This window comes from Diabrotica virgifera, chromosome 4, assembly GCF_917563875.1.
Source record: "Diabrotica virgifera virgifera chromosome 4, PGI_DIABVI_V3a".
In the NCBI taxonomy this organism is placed as follows: Eukaryota; Metazoa; Arthropoda; class Insecta; order Coleoptera; family Chrysomelidae; genus Diabrotica; species Diabrotica virgifera.
Genome location: NC_065446.1, coordinates 107,182,452 through 107,201,579, shown reverse-complemented (window position 1 = coordinate 107,201,579; position 19,128 = coordinate 107,182,452). Strand labels below are relative to the sequence as shown.

General features: G+C 35.0%; 1 protein-coding gene across 2 annotated transcripts in view; it reads left to right on the top strand.

The window, feature by feature from the left end:
- The window catches only part of LOC114325669 (splicing factor 3B subunit 1), a 109,358-nt gene that overhangs the window by 34,592 nt on the left and 55,638 nt on the right, over positions 1-19,128 (top strand). For both annotated transcript variants that reach the window (XM_028273790.2, XM_028273791.2), the window contains 4 exons: positions 2,079-2,158; positions 7,599-7,790; positions 10,671-11,052; positions 15,856-16,241. In XM_028273790.2, the coding sequence (XP_028129591.1) occupies positions 2,079-2,158; positions 7,599-7,790; positions 10,671-11,052; positions 15,856-16,241 (1,040 nt within the window). The remainder of the gene's footprint in view (positions 1-2,078; positions 2,159-7,598; positions 7,791-10,670; positions 11,053-15,855; positions 16,242-19,128) is intronic.

The window sequence follows — 19,128 nt, the reverse complement described above, 5'->3', positions numbered from 1 at the left end:
AATGAATGATTTAAAATTATTCATTTAATTAAATAATTTAATAAACACTTTGTAATTCATATTGCGGTGCATTTCTTAGATAAATTTTAACAACAGAAGACGATATTTTAATTTATTTACTGTTAAATCATTTCTCTGTGTCCATTTGTGTAAATTAAATATATATATATATACGAAATATATCTACAGTAGTTATATTTATTAGTCATTTTGCATTAAATGGGTTCATTATTCTTATTTGTTTTTATCTTTTCGAGAATATATCGTTATTCCGATTTTTAAGGGTAATCGATCTTCCAGTAGGGATCTATGACGTGAGTAACAGTGAGCCACAGGCCTTGCCCAACCCCAGCTTTTTGGTCAATCCGATGCACCAGCGTATTCCAATCTAAGCATTTGATTTTTTCTTTAAATATATTAAATATCAAACGTATTTTGTTTGTCTCAACCATATTTCTCTAACCTGTATACCGAAACGACTTTTCAAAGCAAGATATTCACATTGTTCTCAACAAATTTTTGTTTTACGTTATCGTTTTCTTATTTTAGACTTACTTATTTTGTCTATATTCGAAATTTTTGAGTTTTTAAACACTATAACTCATAAAAAAAGAATTTTACGTAAATATGTAAGACTATATTATATCAAACTATAGGTCTTAGATAGGTTAGACATCATCATCATTCTCTTTACGTGTATCATTGCGCGGTTAGCTTACCTAATTCAATTTTTTCATAAGTTTCTACACTGCTATGTCATATCTAAGAGTCTCCCCTCGGGTCTTCTTTGGTCTTCCTTTCCTACCCCTCCCAGGAACTTGTAAATCAGCAATTCTTCATACTGGGTGATAACTTTTCGACGCTAAACAAAGCCTAGCGGTTTCTGATCAATACAGACCATTTGGTGTACTTTCTGTGGTAATTCGCTCTCCCATTGTCTTCTCCAGGCGTTGGGGAGACTGAAATGTTCCTGATCTAAGAAAGTGGTCTTTAACATATCAAATAGGTCATGGTGGGTAGGTAGTTGATGTTTAACCTGGATTTTTCTATATTCTTCTTCGTAGTTTCGGCGGTGGGATGTGTCTAAGAATGGGAAGCCAATGGTTCGGTGTTGTTCTAATTGAACCTGCGATAATTCGAATTGTCTAGTTTATTTGAGTGTCAGAAATCTTCATACTATTGGGCCATACTGGGGAAGCATATTCAGCTGCTCAGCATACAAGTCCAAGAGCGGATGATCTGAGTATGGGGGTTGAGGAACTCCATCTGGTGCCACATAGCTTTTGGATTATAGTTTTTTGCATTTTTAGGTTGGCAGCCGTCCTTTGTAGGTGTTCTTTAAAACTGAAAGTTCTGTCAAGAGTTACTCGTAAGATATTTTGGTGTTGAGTGAGTAGGCTGTTTTCAAAATAACCAGACAGTTGTTTGTTGGTTTGGGCATTATTAGATGGAAACAGCACACTTTGGTTTTCGTTGCATTAAGCCGTAGCGACATACCCTTTACCCTTTCTCCTGGGTATACTTTTCTGCGCTGTAGTGATAACCGCGCTAACAAATCTCATGTAGTTTTCTCGTAGTGTGGTTATTCCCACCAGACATTTGTCTAATTTGTCAGTAAAAGTCGTTCACTCTGCTTTTTTAAAGTTCCACCTAGGTCGAGGAAACTTGTTTTTCTGAATATTACTTCAATACAGCTCTTTCTAACATTGGTTTAAGCATAGGTGTTATAGAATTTGCGCTATCTATCGAAAACTAAATTAATTTCAGTTACCATTGGATAAATTTATGTTGACAAAGTTGATATTTAATTCAAAACATTTCCTATTTCTGTTACGAACATTTTGTTTTCTTCTAAATTATAATACCAAAACTATTGTTATGTTCAAATATAACAACATACAAAAATATAATGAAAATTCCACAGAGGAGTGCATTTAAAGGTATTATAGAGAAAATGGTACACAAATCAGATAGTTCTTTAAAATTGTAGAAGGTTAAAACAGTAAAAAATTATTTAAGTTAACAAAAAGTTTTTCTATTTACTAATTGGCGTTTGTGACGCCCTTTTGTGATTTCAGGTGGGAAGACGCCGGATTTCCAAACCAGAAACTACTCCCAGATTATGAAAGAGCAGCTGCTAAAGGGAGAAGAAGCAGAGGTATGTACAGTTTTAGTTGATCTCAAAGAAAGCAATATTAAAACTAATCATCATTGCACTGTTCACTTTGTATGTAGAAAATATGAGTGGAATAAAACTATTGGTGTTAAAACTGTCTCTCTCTTTCTATTTGTAAACAGCTCCCTTAGGATTATTTCTTCCAACTTTGTGTTTTAGATTCTATTGGAAAATCAAATATGATAATCAACTTGTATTTTTCGATATATTGTCTCTATACACGCTCCCCCTTTTCCATGAGCTTATCTACCTCATCCCAGAACTATCTTCTTGGTATTTCTTTCTTAAGAGATCTATTCACTAACAGCATTACAGGCCTTAGGGTAAGAAAAGAACAAGTGGGTCGCAGTGGAGGTGGAGGTGTCGGTCGCGGTCGATGTCGACATCCATGTAAAACAAACAACATTGTAATGAATGGAAGCGAACAGAGCAGGTAAGTCGCGATGGAGGTTTAGCGCGATGCCATCAGGAGGTTTACATCGATGCTTTTGAAAATAAAATGAGTTTTTACATGGATGTCTACTGCGCGGCTTACAAGGATGCTTCCCTGTGATTGGTCCGTTCGAAGCCAAGTTGTCATTACCTGCGCTATCTGAGTTGATACTTTTTATATACCTAATCCCTTTTTTGTATTCAGTTTATTTTCTAATTTCTAAAGTAATTAAATACAGTAAATTTTTGAAATATGAAGGAGGATCTAATTATTTACAGCTGACATTTCATCACTATCATCACTTGACTAACACAACATCGCAAAAGCAGTCTTTTTGTCATTCAAATTTCATTTAACTACTTCATTTGATAGTGGTTCTAGCTCGACTGACAGCGCAGGTGACCTCCTTGCTATGTGCTGTCGACATCGACCGCGACTTAACTAGTAGCATCCACCTCGACCCACTTGTTCGGTTCTTACCTTTAGAGGCCCTTGGCTTTGTTCCTTCACTTGTTCTGTTCAGTCTCTTGTTCCACTTCCTTCGTGGTGTTCCTCTTCTTTTCTTTCCTTGTTCTCCTGCTAAAAAAACCTTTCTTTTTTGGATTCGTAAAACATGTTCCAATTTTCTAACTCTCTGTGCCCTGATTGTCTCTATTATTTTGGTACTTTTATACCTCACCATTAGATCCTGGTTTGTTCTTCTGCGCCATTCACCGTCATCCTCCTTTATATCACCAAAAACGTTTGTTTTCCTCTCTAGATTTATCTATTTCGCTCTCTTCGTCTCCTACTGCTTTGCTACTCAATAACCATTTATCTATATCTTTCTCTTCGCCTCCTCTATTTGTAAAGGTCGCAGCATATTATCATGCACGTAGCGTTTCCAGCATGCAGCGTTTAGTTTCCGAAAAATATGATTTAATGGTTTTAAAGATGAACAATTCATACTGTCTGGAACTTATCGTATCCGACATCTTTCAGTAAAATCAGGTTTTTTAGAGACTACGCTACGTGCTGGAAACGATACGTGCATGATAATATGCTGCGACCTTAACGGTTACTCCAAGGTATTCAAATTCTGTTAACTTCTCAGGCCATTTTTTTTTCTAGCTTCTTTTTCAAATTTTACGAACATTTTTTGAAGTTATCTTGAACGTGTTTGGTTTAAGGTTAAATAAGTCTGTTGACAAGAGATCTTCTTGCTTTAATTCTCTATTGACATTACACTGATTCGAAATACTTCCTTCTATTATGACTTTATTGACTATATTAGCGCCATTTTAATTAATCGTATATGTCTCTCTCATATTCCTGGTGGTTTTATTGCTTTGTATAGTCTGGTTTGTGAGATTGAGTTGTAGGTCTGTTTAAAATTAATAAAGAGCATATTATGCAAATCTAGATTTTATTCATAACTGTGATTTTATAATAATTTTAGCATAAACATTTGATCGGTTGTTTTTCTCCCCTTCAGAAATCAGCCTAGTATTTCCCTATTATATCTGTTTCGTAGGTTTTTATTCTACTTCTTATAATTTTTTCTAATAGCGTATATACTACTTCTAATAGTGCGATTCTTCTGTAATTTTCACAGTTTTATTACCTTTCTTGTGGATTGGATAGATGACTTTCATATTTTTACAATAAGTCTAGCTATCCTTTGTTGTAGTATACATAATATATCCTCCCACTTTTAAAATTTTTGCTGGTACTCTGCTTTCTCAAACACCTTTATTATTTTTTAGGTCTCTTTTTACTTCTATTACCTCCTTTTCTGTCGGTTCTTATGTTTGCTGTTGTTCTATTCCTTGTGTTCGTTGTTATGTTTCTGTTTGGTCTTTGTCGTTTAATTCGTCGAAATGCTCTGCTTATCTGTTTAACTTTTCTGTCTGGTCTGCTAATAACATACCATCTTTATTTCTGAAAAACACTATACTTTTATTTTTTGGCACTTTTATCTTTTTTACTCCTTGCTAAAAAATTCTGACTTCTTTTGGACATAGTTATTTTCTATTATTTCTTGTTATTTTTCCAATAATTTTCTTCTCTCTTTTTGGTTTTATCTTTAGTTTTTTTCCGTATTGCTTTTAATATTTTTCATATTTGCGTTGTTCCTCTGCTCTAGGATTCTTTTGCAGTCCTCATCAAACCAGTGTTCTCTCCTTTCTTTTTCTGCTTTCTGAATGCTAAGGTCTGCCACATGTACCGGGTGTCCCAATAAGAATGGATCTCGGCCATATCTCAGGAACTGTTTATAGTACAACTTTGAGAAAAAAATATTTATAACAAAAGTCGCCTCGGGAAAAGCCTGGAAACTATTTTCATAATTGTAGGTCCACCGCTAGAGGGCGTAAGTGAATATCGTTAACAAATCAAAATTTTGCAAATTTTACCTAATGAAAGGGCACTGAAAATCCAATCATCGTATTCTTCATAAAATTCTGCGTATATTTGATTTCACAAGTTTAAGTCTACTTTTGCAAATAAGAGGTGGGGGTGAGTGGGAACCTTCTTATGAAAAAATGGCTGTAAGCCCGGTTCTGCTCAATCGAATTTTGCATACTTGGTCTTGTTGAAAACAGCTCTTTTTCGTCAATGTAGGTGTGTTATTTTCGAAATAGCATAATAAGTAATATGCAAGCTAGGAGGCGTTATTTAATAATTTTAAGAAATCTAGTATTCTTTGGAAAATATTAAATACAAGTATGCATTTTTAATCATGTATTACAAAATTAGACCAAATTAGCAACATAATACCGAAAACCGCATGTCGATACCTTTTTTCTATCTCGAGATATCCTAAGAAACTTGTAAATTTTAAACAACTGTTAATGTTACCAGTAAACGAAGTTAAGGAAAAGTAGTGTGCTATGGAAAAACAGAAGCATTTTCCAGATATAAACGTATATAATTAATTAAAACAACAATAAGACAAACAACACTATAAAATATAACAAAGAAATAAAAGCAACTACTTACTTAGTGACGACCTAAATGTTCAAATTGTTGCCCATCATTTTCGATGCAAGCATTTACTCTTTCAAGAGTAGATTGAACAGCAGTCTCAATTTCTGCTTTCGCAACGCTTTGAATGGCGTTTCGTATACTCTAGATTCTAGATCATGTTTTCTCGAGTAGTGGGCCTAGCGGCAAAATCAAGGTCTTTAATCCGTCCCCATAAATAAAAGTCCAAAACAGTTAAATCTACTCATGAAAGAGTAGATGATGCTTGCATCGGAAATGATGGGCAAAAATTTCAACATTTAGGCAGTCACTAAGACTAAGTAAGTAGTTGCTTTTATTTCTTTGTTATATTTTATAGTGTTGTTTGTCTTATTTTTGTTTTCATTAATTATATACGTTTACATCTGGAAAATGTTTATTTGTTTTTTCCATAGCACACTACTTTTCCTTAACCTCGTTTACCGGTGACAGTAACAGTTATGTTTAAAATTTACACATTTCTTAAGATATCTCGAGATAGTAAAAAGGTGTCGACATGTGGTTTTTAGGTATTATGTTGCTAATTTGGTCTAATTTTGTAATACAGGATTAAAAATGCATACTTGTATTTAATATTTTCCAAAGAAAACTAGATTTCTGAAAATAATTAAATAACGCCTCCTAGCTTGCATATTACTTATTAGGTTATTTCGAAAATAAGACAATTACATTGACGAAAAAGAACTGTTTTCAACAAGACCAAGTATGCAAAATTCGATTTAGCATAACCGGACATACAGCCATTTTTTCATAAGACAACTAGACTTAAAATTTCGGCAAATGTATTGGCTCCTTGGACGCAGATCAAAACTCAACATCCAAAACAAAATTCTTCTGTACAAAGCAATACTCAAACCTATTTGGTACTACGAACTACACCTCTGGGGCTGTGCAAAGTTAACATCACTGAATATCATCCAAAGATTTCAGTCTAAGGTTCTAAGATCAATAGTGGATGCACCATGGTATGTAACTAATCAAACACTTCACGAAGACTCAAATATACCTTTCATCAGAGAAGAAATCCATCGAGCCTCGGAATCACAAAGCGAGCGTACCATTCACCATGACAATGAGTTAGTAAGGGAATTATTCCATAATGGTCCTGTCACAAGGAGACTAGATAGAACCTGGCCTCAGGACCTATTTTAAAACTAACATAAATAGAATAAGATGAGACATCATTGGAAGTCTCTTCTTCATGCCCAAAAACATAGAACAAATTTACTTAATACTCTTTTAATGATGTAGATTGTAAATAAACATAATTACATAAAAAAAATAAGAAGGTTCCCACTCACCCCCACCTCTTATTTGCAAAGGTAAACTTAAACTTGTGAAGTCAAATATGCGCAGAATTTTATGAAGAATCCGATGATTGGATTTCTAGTGCCCATTCATTAGGCAAATTTTGTAAAATTTTGATTTTTTAATTTTTGATATTTAATTACGCCCTCTAGCGGTGGACCTACAATTATGAAAATAGTTTCCAGGCTTTTCCCGAGGCGACTTTTGTTATAAATATTTTTTTCTCGAAGCTGTACTATAAACGGTTCCTGAGATATGGCCGACAGCCATTCTTATTGGGACACCCGGTACATGGCTGTTTGTATTAGTTCCCCTTCCTCCAATATGTTTCCAGTCGTGATTCATCTCAATCTCTTGCTTATTGATACCTCTGTTCATTTTGCTATTGTCAATATATGGTCACTGTCAGCATCTTCTCCTCTGTAACTTCTACAATCAATCACGGATGTATTGTGTTTTCTTTCTATGAGAACGTGGTCTATTTGGTTTCTCGTTTAACCTAACCTAAACATTTATTGTCTAAAATGAATTATTTTCTTTGTATTTTGTCTCTGTCCATTTTGTTATCCCTTTCCAGTCTTCTGACATGCAATATGCAATGCAAGATATTTGTTCCGCAATTATTATATACCTTTAGTATAATACATTTGTTTTATTTGTACATTGACTCTTTTCCAGATTCGCAAACAACTTATTGAGAGAGCAAAGGATGGTACTTTAAAAGCTACAAACGGCGAGGCCAAATCAGCTCCAAAGAAGCGCGGAAGATGGGATCAGACGGTAGATGAGGTCATAATACCTCAAAAGAAGAAAACTTTGTCTATTCCTTCGAGCGGTAGTAATGCTGCTACGCCAGTGTGGGAAGGAGACGTAAGTTATCCTATTTTAATATGTTATTAGTAATAATATTAATGTCCGACTAGTAAAGTCCTTTTCATGAGCATTTTTCAGTGCGTCACAAATGGTAGAAAAAAAGGTAAGTCCGTGGTGATAATACACATTTATAATATTTATTCTAACATGACATTTTAGTTAAATCTGACAGTTGTCACATTTTATTTGCAATTTGGCATAAAAACAAATCGATTTAGACAAGGCGAAAACGACGGGTTCGTTGGAAAAAATATTCACATGAGATTTTTTTTGCATAATCACATTTGTGAGGCATCCCAGAATAAGGTTCAAGAAGTCACCCACGCGAAAAGTGGTCCAAATTTTTTTAAACAATTTTTTTTAATGAAATTGTTGAAGTCAATATTCTTGGTCCGGACAAATTTTTTTTAGATTTTTTTGGACCATTCTGTACAAAAAAGGTCTCTTATAATTTTTCTCTAAAGTTGATCGTTTTCGAGTTATAAGGTTAAACTCGGTTAAAAATTATATTATTATGAAAGTCAGAAAGTGACTAAATCAAAGTTTAAAGTCCCCTCTACAAGATCCTGAAGAAATTTTTTTCATTATTTTATTACTAAGCTGTTATTTTTAAGTAATAATAATGAGCGCCATGCACGTATTAGGCTGCCGCCAATGGTGAGTGCGAAAGAGATGCCATTCCGGCAGTCCAATCGTGCATCTTACTCGCACTCACATTTACAGCCGCGTCAATACGATCTTACCGCTGATTGTTAATAATTGAAAATAACAGCTTAGTAATAAATTAATGACACAAATTTCTTCAGGGTTATGTAGGGGGCTTTAAACTTTGATTTAGTCACTTTCCGAATTTCATAATAATAATTTTTAACCGAGTTATTGTCTTAAAAATGGTCATTTTCGTGTTTTTCAATTTTTAAATTGCTTATAACTCGAAAACGATCAACTTAAGAGAAAAATTACAAGAGACCTTTTTTGTCCAGAATGGCCCAGAAAACCTAAAAAAAATGTATGTGTCAAAAATATTGATTGTTGCAATTTGTTTAAAAAAAATTAGACCACATTTCGCGTGGGCGACTTCTTGAACCTTATTCTGGGTTGTCTAATGAATGTGATTATGCAAAAAAATCTCATGAGAATATTTTTTCCAACGAACCCGCCATTTTCGCCTTGTCTAATTGTGTTTATTGCATTTATAAAATGGTATTTTCTTTTATCTGTATAGTCTTATAAATTGTACAGATTATATTCGTAGATATATTATATAATTCGTAAATAATTTTTTTCCGATTATAGCGCCATCTATCGACAACTAGAATAAATGTTATAAATGTCTCTAGTCACAGACGTGCCTTTTTTTCTGTCACATACAATTTAATGCGTTAGAAAGAAATCGAAAAACTGTGACGCACTGAAAGCTACATGATTTCGAAGTCAGTTAAATATGATATATTGCCCTAGGGCGATATTTTGAAAAATAACGCCGTTGGACGTTAAATTTAAATAACTAGTTAAATACTGTCAAGTTGGCAAATAAAAACCTAAGTAAAACTATGGTTACCACAATTACGTTACGACTATTGCTGCTAAATGTACTTATTTGAAAACTAATTAATTCAAAATTCATTCAAATTTTTTGCATATAAAGAAGAATTTAGTCGAACATTAAACGTTGAAGGCACCACGTGTATTATAGATAATAAGGCTTTCGGTCAACGTATATACCTCGGGCCATTAGGCCTTCGGTATATACACCATTGACCTCAAGCGTTATTATCCTTATAATACCCTTGGTACCTTAATAACTATAAATTAACCGAATTAATATAGAGCTTCTTCAATCGTCTGTTGTTCTAATACGTCCATTTTATGGAATTGAAGTCGTTAAAATTGTTAATGAAAGATTTTTTATGATTCTCTTATCAGGAATGTTATCGACTGATTTATTTCGCCGAATTGCCGAATTTAATTGTATGTGTTGCTGAAATATGGAGGCTCAAGGATTGTATCCTTCATACCAGTGTTGTTCAATAAAATTGAAGCAGGAGAGGAGATTCCAGATGATGGAATATGTAAGAAAAAGGTGACCAAAGGTCAACAAGTAACTATAGAGGAATCAGTATAATGCCTTTATTAGCAAGAATCACTCCTTCATAATCAATTCACAATTTAAAATGATCGTGTTCTTTGTAGTAACTCCGTATTTAACTAAAAATTCCATTTACCCTGTTCTTGTGCTACTAAATCTTGAACCTTTTTGTTCAAGTTCTCGACTGTTGCAGTTTGTAATCTAAATCACTCTCAATATTTCCTACTAACACTACATCAGGATACCTGGTGGTAATGGTGGTAAAATGAATGTTTACCTTTATCGTCGAGTAGTTTGATTATTTCGCTTGGAATTTCATCTGGACTGGGTGCCCTAGTCTTTGATAGTTTTATAGCTCCCATTTTATCGAAGGTTGTATTTGGACCAGTCGATATATCTTAGATTTGATTTTCTGTTCTTTCGTTATCAAACAGTTAACATATAGGTGTAAATAAACATTTTACAAGAATATTGTAACGAATTTAAATAAAACTAGCGGTTAGAATTTATATAAGACTATTTATTTACAAGCATACAGTTCGAAATTATCTTATTAACTACTCAAAACTAACAATATCGCTTCTTATATACATAAATACGGTTATTCCAGAATCATCTGTAATGGTATGCCCATCTCTATTCATCGCGTGGTGTGACTTATGGCGGCTTCTCAAAAATGCGAAAATTCTCTAATAAACTCCGCTTATCAGTCTGCCGAGTTGCAACCGTTATTTTAGGTCGGTATAAAGTAACTTTTTCGTTACAGTATTTTGTTTTTTTTTTCGTAGAAAACACCATCAGATATCCGCTGGGACGAAACGCCAGGCCACAAAGGAAGTGAGACTCCCGGCGCCACCCCAGGTCAGTCCACCAGAATGTGGGACGCTACCCCGGGCCCCGCAACACCGGGCAGAGAAACTCCCGGGCACGGCGATAAGAGCACGTCCAGAAGAAACAGATGGGACGAGACTCCCAAAACGGAACGTGAGACTCCCGGACACAACAGCGGTTGGGCGGAGACGCCGAGGACCGACAGAACCGGAGCGGATCTTATACAAGAGACTCCCACTCCGGGCGCTTCTAAAAGAAGGTCTCGATGGGACGAGACGCCTTCAGCGACACCGTCGCAGGTGATGACGCCTGGAGCTATGACGCCCACAACTCCTCATGGTAAGTTTTGAAGTCGTATCTAGTTCCATAAGAAATCACATTCTAAAATTCATTGTATATATTTTTGACCGTGGCCCGTTAAAATGGCGCGGTCAAAACAGCCCCGTCAAAAAGCCCCGTTAAAATAGCCCGGATACAAAAGAGCCTCGACAAAATAGCCCCGGCCAAGACAACCCCGGCTAAAACAGTTCCGGCGAAAACAACCCCAATAAAAAGTTTTACCTTGTAACGGATTACCATTTTATTTTATTATAACATCAAAAATTTAATACACTCTCGTCCAAAACATTACAATTCTAATTTGACAACAATTATTCTAATTGTTTGCCAAATCTTTTAGATATTGCATTGTAAGAACTTGACCTAACAGAAGACACAGGGTTCGAGTTCTCTGAAAAGACCACGCACATTTTTATTTAATGTGGTTAAGATAACCATCTGAATAGAGGATAATTTTTCTTCTACGGCACTACAGCCCAAATTGAGCCTTGCTCTCCTTTATTTTTTGCCTCCACCCGTTTGTCTATGGCTGCTCTTCTCCAAAAGAGGATAATTATCATTTCCGAAAAAATGTATTTTTAAGGGATTATTTTATGATGATTTCTGAAGGGAGCTTTTTTGTCGGGACTATTTTGTTAGGGCTATTTTCTGGGCAAGCTACTGTTTTGTGGCTATTTTGTATGCAGGCTATTTTGTCGGAACTGTTTTGTGTGCGGGATATTATGTCAGAGCTGTTTTGTGTGAGGGATATTAGGTCGGGGCTACTTCGTCGGAGCTTTTTCGACGGGGCTATTTTGACGGGGTACCCTTTTTGACCTATATTTTATATATTTATTTGAAGATATGTTTATTTAAATTAATCTTCAAACCTGTTCACTATTAGTATTTGTTGTGAATTTGTAAATGAACAATTGATCTGAAGTAGCACGATCACGATATGGGATAGAATGATCCATGCAACAAGTAAATTTGAGATGCAGTGCAATGTAAATTGGCAAAGATAAAAAAGATGCCCTAAACTAAGGGTATCAGCGCCTTTGGAATAGTAGGTGAGAATAGATGTTATAGACGGTGGTGATGGGTGGAGTGGAGATCGCAAAAATGCATAAGGCCCTTATTTATAAGTACTGAGTATTACTGTGCTTTTCGTATTTTTTTAATTTGCTTCAGATTTTCCATGGTTTTTTTTAATTTTCACTATTTTCATTTTTTTCTTATCAAGTCTATTTTGCCAATCAGGCCTATCCATGTCAACCGTTACCAGTTTCCTGCATCTATCTTCTGACATCATCATCTACACCATTCTTCCATCTAGGTTTTCACCTTCCTCTCCGTCTACTTCTCATTGGCTGTGACATAAAAGACACTTAAAACGTAAATCATCATCGTCAAGGCTTTTCATTCCTTATGTAATGTTTGCTACTCGTACTTAAAGCTTTTTGAATCGCTTATTGTAGTAAATCATTCCGCAATTCTTCTTGTGTATTGTCAAACTTGTATGACTTGGCTTTTGTTACAATTTTGTTACATTCATTTCGATCCCTTCAGTTTCTTACTTTCGGGATTTTGATATCTCTCATGACCTCATGGTTCTCCCATCTCTCTCTAGGTCTCCTCCTTGTTCTTTCAGTTTCTGACTTCCATGTGATGGCCTTCTTAATCAGTAGGTCGTTTTTCCTTCTCTCTATGTGTCCCAGCCTTCTTAGTCTCTGCGCTTTAATGAATCTAACTATGTATATCTTATCCTTTCATTACACCCCCTATTTCATGATTCATTCTTCTTCTCAATTATCTTTCTTCCATTTTATTAGGACCCATAATTCTTGAGTGAGTTTTTATCTGATGAGGGGTGTTAGAATTTTGTATGTTGTACTCAGTAGAAATATTCCCCTATAGTTACAGTTTGTTAGTTATATGTTACCCCTATAGTTCTATGAAGTGTGTGTTCCCATAATCCATTGTCAATTTTAACAACTGGTCTGAATTTTCGTTGTATCCTTTCCGCAACTTCTCCCTTCTATATTATTTCTTCTAGTGCTAGTATGTCCATTAAGCACCATCTTCAAAAACCCAGATTTTTAGGGTTTTTCCCCAGTTATGGACTTAAAAATATATCAAATCAAATTTTTTTATAGCTTTTATATGAATTAAAGTAATTGAGTCCTTCAGGACATTCAAAAATTGGATGAAACACCTTTAAACCCTCAAAAAAACCATTTTCATCCTTTCAACCCTTTTCAAAACTCAAAAACGTTAAACAACATGATTTTTGTTTTTGTGTTTCACTCAATGTTTGAATGTCTTCGACGCAGACGAACCAGACTGCAGCGCTACCCTGTGGATCCACAAAGCAGCTTTCGATGATTAGCCGTAAATTCTTATGTAAATTAAACGTACCCTTCCATATGAGCGACAGTGGTCAGCCACTGTCCCGAACTTCGCCACTGTGGCGTCCATTACAAAATCATTGGGGCTAAAAAAATTGCCTGTTTCAGCCACTTTGTGGATGCACAGAGTAGCGCTGCAGAGTGGTTCGTCTGTTTTAAACCTTAAAGGACTAATTGACTTCAAATTATATACAGGGTGTTTCATTAATAATTGTCCATATTCGCGGTGTGCAAGTACTTGGAAGGGTTACGCGAAACGATCGTGCGCGAATAGCGGGGAAAAATTTCAACTTTTTTAAATAATTCATATTGTCAATTAAAATTGTCAAATTGACGTACATTTCATACCTATTGTCATTTAAGAAGAAAAATTATATATTGCTCCACAATATTGATATGATATGCAATTATTATATAAAGGTAAATTTAATTAATTGTATTTTGCTTGCAGTACTGCATTTTAATAACTAATTTTATTTACTACATACAATTATTTACGTTTTAATAACATAACCTAAATCTTATTTTTTCTTCTTATTATTTTTTTTTGGACTATGGCCTTGACAATTATCCAGTAACCAGGACCATATGATTGGCCAATATAATTAAAAGTGCGAATAAAAGTTCAGAGCGTAGAAACCAGGTGTCGCTTTTCCGAACTTGCACGGTCCCAATAGTAACTGGATAAACCTTAGCACAAAATACGAAGATTCAACATAAAACACTTAAATAAAATGTGGTTCCTTACTGAGTTACAGGGTGTTTTATCTAAAAATTTAAAAACTATTTCTGCTCAGCATTTTAAAACTATTCGACGTATCCTTTTCATGCTTGGCAGGAAGTATAGGCACTGTACAAGTTACTAAATTATGTTAAACAAACGTTTCTGGCTATTACCAGAGGCGTACGACCGACGGGGGAAAGTGAATGGTTGACACTTTCCAAATTCTACGCCACTGGCGAAATTGCTATTTTAGTTCAATTTTTGGATTCTCCAATACTTTCTATGAAAATAATATACTTTTCATTCGTAACGATAAAGTCATTAGTTTTCGAGATATTTGAAGTTAAAAATGAAACGACACGGTTATTTTGATTAATGTATTGTGTCGCTTCATTTTTAAATTCAAATATCTCGAAAACTAATCATTTTATCGTTACGAATGAAGAGTATATTATTTACATAAAAAGTATTGCAAAAACAAAAAATTACACTAAAATAGCAATTTCGTCAGTGGCGTAGAATTTGGGAAGGGTCAACCAGCCACTATCCCCTTTCGTACGCCTCTGGTAGTAGCTAGAAACGTTTATTTACTACGTGTATTATTATACGAAATCGATATAGAACGAAATTAGTAGGGTGTACATTACCTACACTTTCTGCCAAGTATGATAAGGATACGCCAAATAGTTTTAAAGTACTGGGTACAAATAATTTTTAAATTTTAATCATTATGAATCATATCATAAATTTATTAATCAAAATAACTGTGCCGTTTCATATTTAACTTCAAATATCTCGAAAACTAATGACTTTATCGTTACCAATGAAGAGTATATTATTTACGTAGAAAGTATTGGAGAATCTAAAAATGGCACTAAAATAGTAATTCCTCCAGTGGCGTGGAATTTGAGAAGGGTCAACCATTCACCATCCCGTCGTACGCCTCTGGTAGTAGCTAGAAACGTCTGTTTATCATAATTTAGTAGGGTGTCTAGTAGTCGCACTTTCTGCCAAGTATGAAAAGGATACGTCGAATAGTATTAAAATGCTGAGCAAAAATGTTTTTTTTTTAATTTTTAGATAAAACACCCTGTACCTCAGTAAGGAACCACATTTTATTTAAGTGTTTTAGGTTAAATTTACGTATTTTGTGCTAAGGTTTCTCCAGTTACTATATGGACAATTATTATTGAAACACCCTGTATATGTAACCTTTTATATATAAAAAACCTTAATTTAAACAATTTTGAAGTTCTTCGGATTTTTGAAGGTCGCGCACCTTACAGAAAAATCTGCAAAATAATCAGAAATATATTTTTTGATAAAATACACAAAATAAAAAAACCTGCAGCCATCTCAAAGAAAAGACTTCGAAAAAATGCATTTTTAGGTTATGTACAATCAACCGACGTGTCTATAAAAGTAAAAGTCTCAACGATGCGTATTATTTTTTTAATCTATAAATTGACTCCAACCCACCGAAAAAAAAAAACAATAAAAACGAAAAATTACGTTTTTTAGGTAGGGTAAGGGGATGGTGGGCTAAAATTGAGCTGAGTCTTATTTTTTAGTTACATAGAACGTAAAAAAATTAAAAAATTGAATTCTGGTAGTGTATACCATTTAAAATACTATTTGTTAAGAATCATTTTATGATAAATTAGGATTAAATAGATTTCCTTGTATACTTAGGTACCCCACATGCAACTCCAAGCCACGGAAACTCCACCCCTATGTTGACTCCTGGAGGTAGTACTCCAGTCGGTTCCAAAGCCATGGGCATGCAGACGCCGACTCCAGGTCATCTAGCATCAATGACACCCGAGCAACTTCAAGCCTACAGGTGGGAAAGAGAAATCGATGAACGCAACCGACCTTACTCAGACGAAGAGTTGGATGCGATGTTCCCTCCTGGTTATAAAGTTCTTCCAAGACCTGCTGGATATATTCCCATTAGAACTCCAGCTAGAAAGTTAACTGCTACTCCCACTCCGATGATAGGGAGTACACATACTCCGACAGGATTCTTCATTCAACAGGAAGATAGGAGCGCTAAGTATATGGATAATCAGCCAAAGGTAAGATTTTGTATTGGTAGATTGTAATTTTTATATTTATAAATCCAGTCACTAGAGTCTAAAAACAAACTTTTTAGAACTAGAAATTTGTTGGAATAGGCGTAATACTTCCTAAAATTTTCTGGCCTGTTCTTTCTGCTCTTTCTAGCTCAGAATTTAGGCTGCTATCTGTCCAACATCCCAGGAACTTGTTGACCTTTTCTAAAATGTGCCCGTTTATTGCGCAAGGTTGAGGTACATTTTGATGTTTTCGGATTGACATCACGTTGGTATTCGTAAAGATTGTTGGTCCTGTCAATGAGCCCTTCTTCTTCTTTAAGTTCCATCTTCTATCGAAGGTTGGAAATCATCATGGCAATGCGGACCCTGTTGACTGCCGCTCTAAATATTTCTACACTACTGCATTCGAACCATTCCCGTAAGTTCTTAAGCCAGGATGTTCTTCGTCTTCCCACATTTCGCTTTCCTCGGATTTTGCCTTGCATAATAAGTTGTAATAATGAGTATTTTTGCCCTCTCATCACATGTCCCAAGTACTCAAGTTTTCATCTTTTGATCCAATGAGCCCTTGTAGACCCAAAATTCGGAATCCTCAATCAACACTGTATCATTAGTGTATCTGATGCTGATAATATTTACGCCATTCACCTTGACTCCATCCTTGGAATCCACCAGTTCCTCTTTAAATAGAAACCCGGAATAATGATTAAATAGCAAGCGTGACAAAACACATCCTTGTCTAACTCCTCTACTAACCCTGGTGATTTGGATCCAGTACAAGTTTTTAGTAGTTTGATGTCCTTTCCATCTAAACCGACTTCTTGCAAACATTCTAATAGTAAGTCGTGGACTTAACTCTATCAAATGCTTTTTGAAGTCTATGAAACATACAAATATATTCTTCTATTGGTCGTAGCATTTTTGGGCCAGAACTAGTAAACTGAACTCTCTCGGTCCCATAGTGGCTCTGAATCCAAGCTGATCGTCTTAGATGATTGTTTCGCACTTTTTATAGATTCTACTATGTACGACTTTTAATAGGACTTTTATTGCATGACTCAGTCGAGACAGACTTAACTCGTTGAGTAGTGGGGTGAGTAAATTGCCGCCGCCTACGAAAAGTATAACTCCGAAAAATGCCGTTAAGAATAGAACTTTCAATGAACGCCGCGAAAAATGTTATTTTCGATTATTTTTTGATGATCTTAACTTCCAATCGTATAGTACGATATAGTCCATCCGCTATAACTTTTCCCATGCGGTACGATTCATTTTCAATCAAATTAAGTCAAAACAGAAAGTGAAACGTACGCCGATGTGTGTAGTATATAGCAGGGGTGGCCAAACTGTGGCTCGCGAACCGCATGTGGCTCTTTGAACGATTATTTGTGGCTCTCAGTAAGTGTACCAAAATTACTTTTAATTTTTTGTTTCAAAATGTCTTAAATTACTGACAACAAATATAAAAGAATAAGTGTAAAATCAGGACTTAGACAAGGAGACCCCTTATCACTGTTGTTATTCAATTTGGTCTTGAAATGTGTAATAAGTAAAATATCATCTGAGCTAACAGGGGGATTTTCGAATCGAGGGTTCAAAACTATTGTTGACCTTTGCTGATGATCTAAGTGCAGTCGATCATTTTACAAGAGACGTGAGAGAGGTGTTTTCACAACTCGAGGAAGAAACAGGTAGTCTGACCCTTCGAATAAATGAGGAGAAGACGAAATACATGATATAAAAAAATAGTAACCAAAAATTAAAGACCAAGAGTTAGGCAGAACATAACTATTAATGACCACAACTTCGAAGTAGTAACAGAGTTTAAATATCTAGGCATGGTAATCACAGGTGACAACCACATATAAAAAGAGGTATCAGCAAGGATAGCTGCGTGGAATAGAGCATTATACTCCCTATCGTTATTAAGATCTAAGCTTCTGAAAAGACAATCTAAATTAAGACTGTACATGCCAATTATTCGCTCAATTGTTACATATGAAAGTTAAACAATGACATGGACTCTTCATCAGCGGGAAATAAATAAGCTGCTGGTGAAAGGAAAGTTCTCAAAATGATATTCGGCCGTCAAAGAGATGGATTGACAGGAGAGTGGAGAAGGCATCGCAAAGCTGAATTGGTGTTTGTTTATGGTACTGAAAACATCGTTCGACATATAAAAGCTAAGACAGAGTGTTAAAGACAGTGTTTTTTGAGAGCTGGTAGAAGATTAGTAGGCCGTCCGCGAAAAAAATGGAAGGATAATGAAGAATCGAAGTATCCTGAATTAGTACAGGCTGCTTGTAGAATTTTGAGCATAATTGAAACAACGATATGAACCATTTTATTTCAGTTTAAAATTCGTAGAATCCATACGGTGAGAGGAAAAATTAAATAAGTTTTTTACACTTTTCAGATAATTGTTTAATTGCGGCTCGCGAAAAATTTCAAATTATGAACAATGGCTCGTACTCTCAAGGAGCTTGGCCACCCCTGGTATATAGTATACAAAATGTATATACACATCGACGTTCGTTTCAATTTATGTTTTGACTTAGTTTGATTGAAAATGAATCGTACCGCATGGGAAAAGTTATAGCGGACGGACTATATTTGATCACGTGTTTAATTCTGTCAAATCAGATTAAAATTATACTGAGAATTATCTACTGTAGAAAATTACAGATAGAATTTGTTTAAGTAGATTGTTTCTGTTTAATGGCAACCAGTTTCACATTTAAGAAAATGTCTATCATATACGTATTAAAAAATAATCTTACGAATATCATACGACAGTAAGAATAAATAAGAAAATAATGCTTCATTTTTACTCAAATTTGTTGTCATTGGGCAATAGCCACTCGAGCCCTGCGGGCTCTCGGGTCTA